Genomic DNA, 3,991 nt, shown 5'->3' with positions numbered 1-3,991 from the left:
AAAATTTATATTATTAATAGTGTGAATATGAAAAAAAGAACCTAAACAATTTATAAATACATTAAGGAGGAAAATTGAGTTCCTTTGCTTAATTTATTACCACCCTTGAAAAAGTCAACTACCTATTTTATAAACACTACCTAATATATATATATATATATATATATATGTATATATATATATATATATATATATATATATATATATACACGAGGGCTGTCCGTAAAGTATAGGTCCTTTTAATTTTTTTTCAAAAACTATATGGATTTCATTCATATGTTTTTACGTCAGACATGCTTGAACCCTCGTGCGCATGCGTGAGTTTTTCCACGCCTGTCGGTGACGTCATTCGCCTGTGAGCACTCCTTGTGGGAGGAGTCGTCCAGCCCCTCGTCGGAATTCCTTTGTCTGAGAAGTTGCTGAGAGACTGGCGCTTTGTTTGATCAAAATTTTTTTCTAAACCTGTGAGACACATCGAAGTGGACATGGTTCGAAAAATTAAGCTGGTCTTCAGTGAAAATTTTAACAGCTGATGAGAGATTTTGAGGTGATTCTGTCACTTTAAGGACTTTTCACGGTGCGAGACGTCGCGCAGCGCTCTCAGGCGGCGTCATCAGCCTGTTTCAAGCTTAAAACCTCCACATTTCAGGCTCTGTTGATCCAGGACGTCGTGAGAGAACAGAGAAGTTTCAGAAGAAGTCGGTTTCAGCATTTTATCCGGATATTCCACTGTTAAAGATTTTTTTAATGAAAGACGTGCGGGCGGATTGCAGCGTCGGCTCGCAGCCGCCGCGACGCTCCGCCACAGGAAAAACACCTCTGTTGGAAGCCTTAAGGACAAGTTGGAACATCTCCAGCTGATAAACAATTTCTCATATACTCACTCCACTGAAAGCCATCAAAAGCCGCCTGGATTTTACAAATGGTTATCAACACGGAGGTGTTTTTCCTGTGCCGCTGCGCCGCGTCGGCTGCGTCCCGACGCGCGGACCCGTCCGCACGTCTTTCATTAAAAAAAAATCTCCTTTAACAGTGGAATATCCGGATAAAATGCTGAAACCGACTTCTTCTGAAACTTCTCTGTTCTCTCACGACGTCCTGGATCAATAGAGCCTGAAATGTGGAGGTTTTAAGCTTGAAACAGGCTGATGACGCCGCCTGAGAGCGCTGCACGACGTCTCGCACCGTGAAAAGTCCTTAAAGCGACAGAATCACCTCAAAATCTCTCATCAGCCGTTAAAATTTTCACTGAAAACCAGCTTAATTTTTCGAACCATGTCCACTTCGATGTGTCTCACAGGTTTAGAAAAAAATTTTGATCAAACAAAGCGCCAGTCTCTCAGCAACTTCTCAGACAAAGGAATTCCGACGAGGGGCTGGACGACTCCTCCCACAAGGAGTGCTCACAGGCGAATGACGTCACCGACAGGCATGGAAAAACTCACGCATGCGCACGAGGGTGCAAGCATGTCTGACGTAAAAACATATGAATGAAATCCATATAGTTTTTGAAAAAAATAAAAAAGACCTATACTTTACGGACAGCCCTCGTATATATATATATATATATATATATATATATATATATATATATATATATATATATATATATATATATATATATATATATATATATATATATATGAAATACAGCTGCATTCACTCCACCCCACTCTCCAACTTGTGAAATGGAACCTCTGAATTACTGTATCCGTGCCCATGAGCAAATCATCAGGTTTTTTTTTTTTTACTGTTTTTTTTTTCCCTTTTTTACACTTAGTTTGTCCAAATCAGTCACCCCCAACACAGAATCAGTCATCATTCATTCTGTCTCTTTTATTCAGTACATTTATTTTTACTTACAGTACTTTAAATAAATACAACAAAACTCACTTTATGACAGTTTTAAAGCAACATTCACATAAATAAAATAATTCTACAATAAATAATCAATAAATAAATATTAATGCCACCATGATATCTGAGTGTCTACTCCACTAGTGTCGATATGATGCCACTTTGAGTGCCGTGCACGTGTCCCTGCAGCCCAGAGGCACTCCTGCTCAGGCTGTCTCACTTATTGGTCTCACATTCAGCTTCCAGTCTCAAAAATAACTTTTCAGCTGTGTGCAAATCTTCTTTAACTGAGGCGTTTGCTTTGCCTGAACTGTCCGGAGTCCCGACTCTGCCTCGCTTTGGCATATGAGAATCGCAGTAGTTTCCCATGGAGAAGTAAACAACCTTGTTAGCTGCTTCTGACCTCTTTGCTGACCTCCAGGTATGTGGTGGACTTGAGGAATCGAGGATAGCAGTCCTTCTCCATCAGGGAGTAGATTTTGGCCTGAGCCAGATCGAAACAAGACAGGCTAGGCTCCTCCAGGTTCTCCTTCGTGGCTTCTTTGGTCACATGGTCCAGATTTACCTGTGAGGCAACAGAGGGGGCAAATTATTAGCATTTCATAGCCTGTAAGAATGTGACACGCTGCTCCATCCACCTGTATTTACCTCTCGTGGCGCGTCAGAGCCCATGAACTCCTCATAGATTTTCTTGGCCTTCGTTGCCAGTTTGGCAGGTTTAGTTGCCTTGTAGTCCTCGCATGCCAAGTAGAAGGCAATGTTTTCCTCGCTGAACTCAGAGACAAGGAATGCTCTGAAGAGGCAGAGTCCATCTGGTGAATGAGAGAAAGAAAAGAAATGAACGTCTGATGTCGCCGGAAATGATAGAAATGTTTGGTTCTGTTTGTGGTGGATAGTTAAACTTACTTTGGCTTGATAAAAGTTGGTCGAACGATTCCTTCCATTTCAAAGGTTCTTCTGCATTTACCCTGCAACAGAAACATCATTTTAAGCATAAATTCTGAAATGTATTAATGCGGTTAAACTGATGGTTTCTTCCGTGTCTTACCTCAGCTTTCCACTTTTCTTTGATTGTCCACTGTGATCTGACTTCTGGAGCAAACTTCCAAACAGCGATTTGAGCTCTTTTGCCCTGTGAAAATGAAGGAAAATGTTCCAACTTTAAATTTTTTAAAGTTTTCAATTAAGTGTCTGTCATATAGGAGTGAGAGAAAACTCACCGCTCCAGGCAGCTGATGGGCAGCGACTCGAGCCCTCTGCACATGATGAGATGTTTTCTTGCTCGGGGGTGGAGATCTTTAGCTGACTCTGCAATGCGCATGTGTTGGTTCTCAGATGGTGTGCTGGCAGCATGGGGGAGTGACTTGGATTTATAGGGCAGCCCTCTGTGATGTAGCACTTCCTTCAGCCAATCAAACGAGCTGTGGGTGGATGAGGAGACTCTTCCATGCTGATTTTCCTCCTAATCCTCATTACTGAGCAAAATATGTGACATTTACAGTGACTGGATGACGCTTCTGGGGTTTTTGTGTTCATTCAGTGTGTGTGCGTTGGTGAAGAGAATCATACACACACACACGAATTACTATCATTTAATATCAGCACATTTTGACAGCCTTCAGCTGCACTGGACTTTATCATTTGTGGTTTCATTATGGTCTGATTTCATTTTTTTTCATTAACTGACAAAGAGGTCATGCTTCAATTTTAACATTTCTCCTTCCTACAAACACACCAACTATAGTTTATCATCTTATAAATGTGATTTTTGTTGTCTGATGGGTGCTCCTGGGCGTTCCCACTTCATAGTTCCTTTATTGTGGAAGTACAATAGATTATATAGGATGGGGAAACTCTGTGTCGCCGACCGAACAATCCCCCCTAAAAATCAGTCCCCCCTGCCTTCACTGCGCATGTGTCATTTCGGAGCGTCAGCACGATTCACTGATTATCGCCTCGCTTCCGCTTAAAACTGCACTCCAGTCACCATCTATCTCAGCAGATATCTGAAGCTTTTGTACAACAATCATTTCCACATAAATTCAGCATTATTTCATCATAAAAGATGGGGTACCGATTATAGCTCCGAAATGCGCGGGCGTCATTTCACAGCGTCAGCAGTGATTCACCAATT

The 3,991-nt window shown here is 41.5% G+C and overlaps 1 protein-coding gene across 1 annotated transcript; it reads right to left on the bottom strand.

Annotated features, from left to right (window-relative positions):
* Positions 1-1,831: 1,831 nt before the first annotated feature.
* LOC117521792 (regulator of G-protein signaling 5-like) lies at positions 1,832-3,194 on the bottom strand. The gene is made up of 5 exons (XM_034183134.1): positions 3,078-3,194; positions 2,906-2,989; positions 2,764-2,825; positions 2,506-2,669; positions 1,832-2,422 (listed from the first exon to the last, which is right to left on the bottom strand). Exons 1-5 carry the CDS (start codon positions 3,176-3,178, stop codon positions 2,246-2,248), a joined length of 588 nt encoding a protein of 195 aa, XP_034039025.1. The 5' UTR covers positions 3,179-3,194; the 3' UTR covers positions 1,832-2,245.
* Positions 3,195-3,991: the final 797 nt, after the last annotated feature.

This window comes from Thalassophryne amazonica, chromosome 12 (assembly GCF_902500255.1).
Source record: "Thalassophryne amazonica chromosome 12, fThaAma1.1, whole genome shotgun sequence".
NCBI classification, from domain to species: Eukaryota; Metazoa; Chordata; class Actinopteri; order Batrachoidiformes; family Batrachoididae; genus Thalassophryne; species Thalassophryne amazonica.
Note: the sequence above shows the minus strand (reverse complement) of the source record. Positions and strands in the feature narration are given on the sequence as shown.

Bases quoted from the DNA above. Each gene is read 5' to 3' on its own strand.
- LOC117521792 (XM_034183134.1), bottom strand. From the start codon at position 3,178: ATGCGCATTGCAGAGTCAGCTAAAGATCTCCACCCCCGAGCAAGAAAA. The intron at 2,990-3,077 runs GTGAGTTTTCTC...TCATTTTCACAG, and splicing joins CCCATCAGCTGCCTGGAGCG to GGCAAAAGAGCTCAAATCGC. The intron at 2,826-2,905 runs GTAAGACACGGA...TTTCTGTTGCAG, and splicing joins AAGAAAAGTGGAAAGCTGAG to GGTAAATGCAGAAGAACCTT.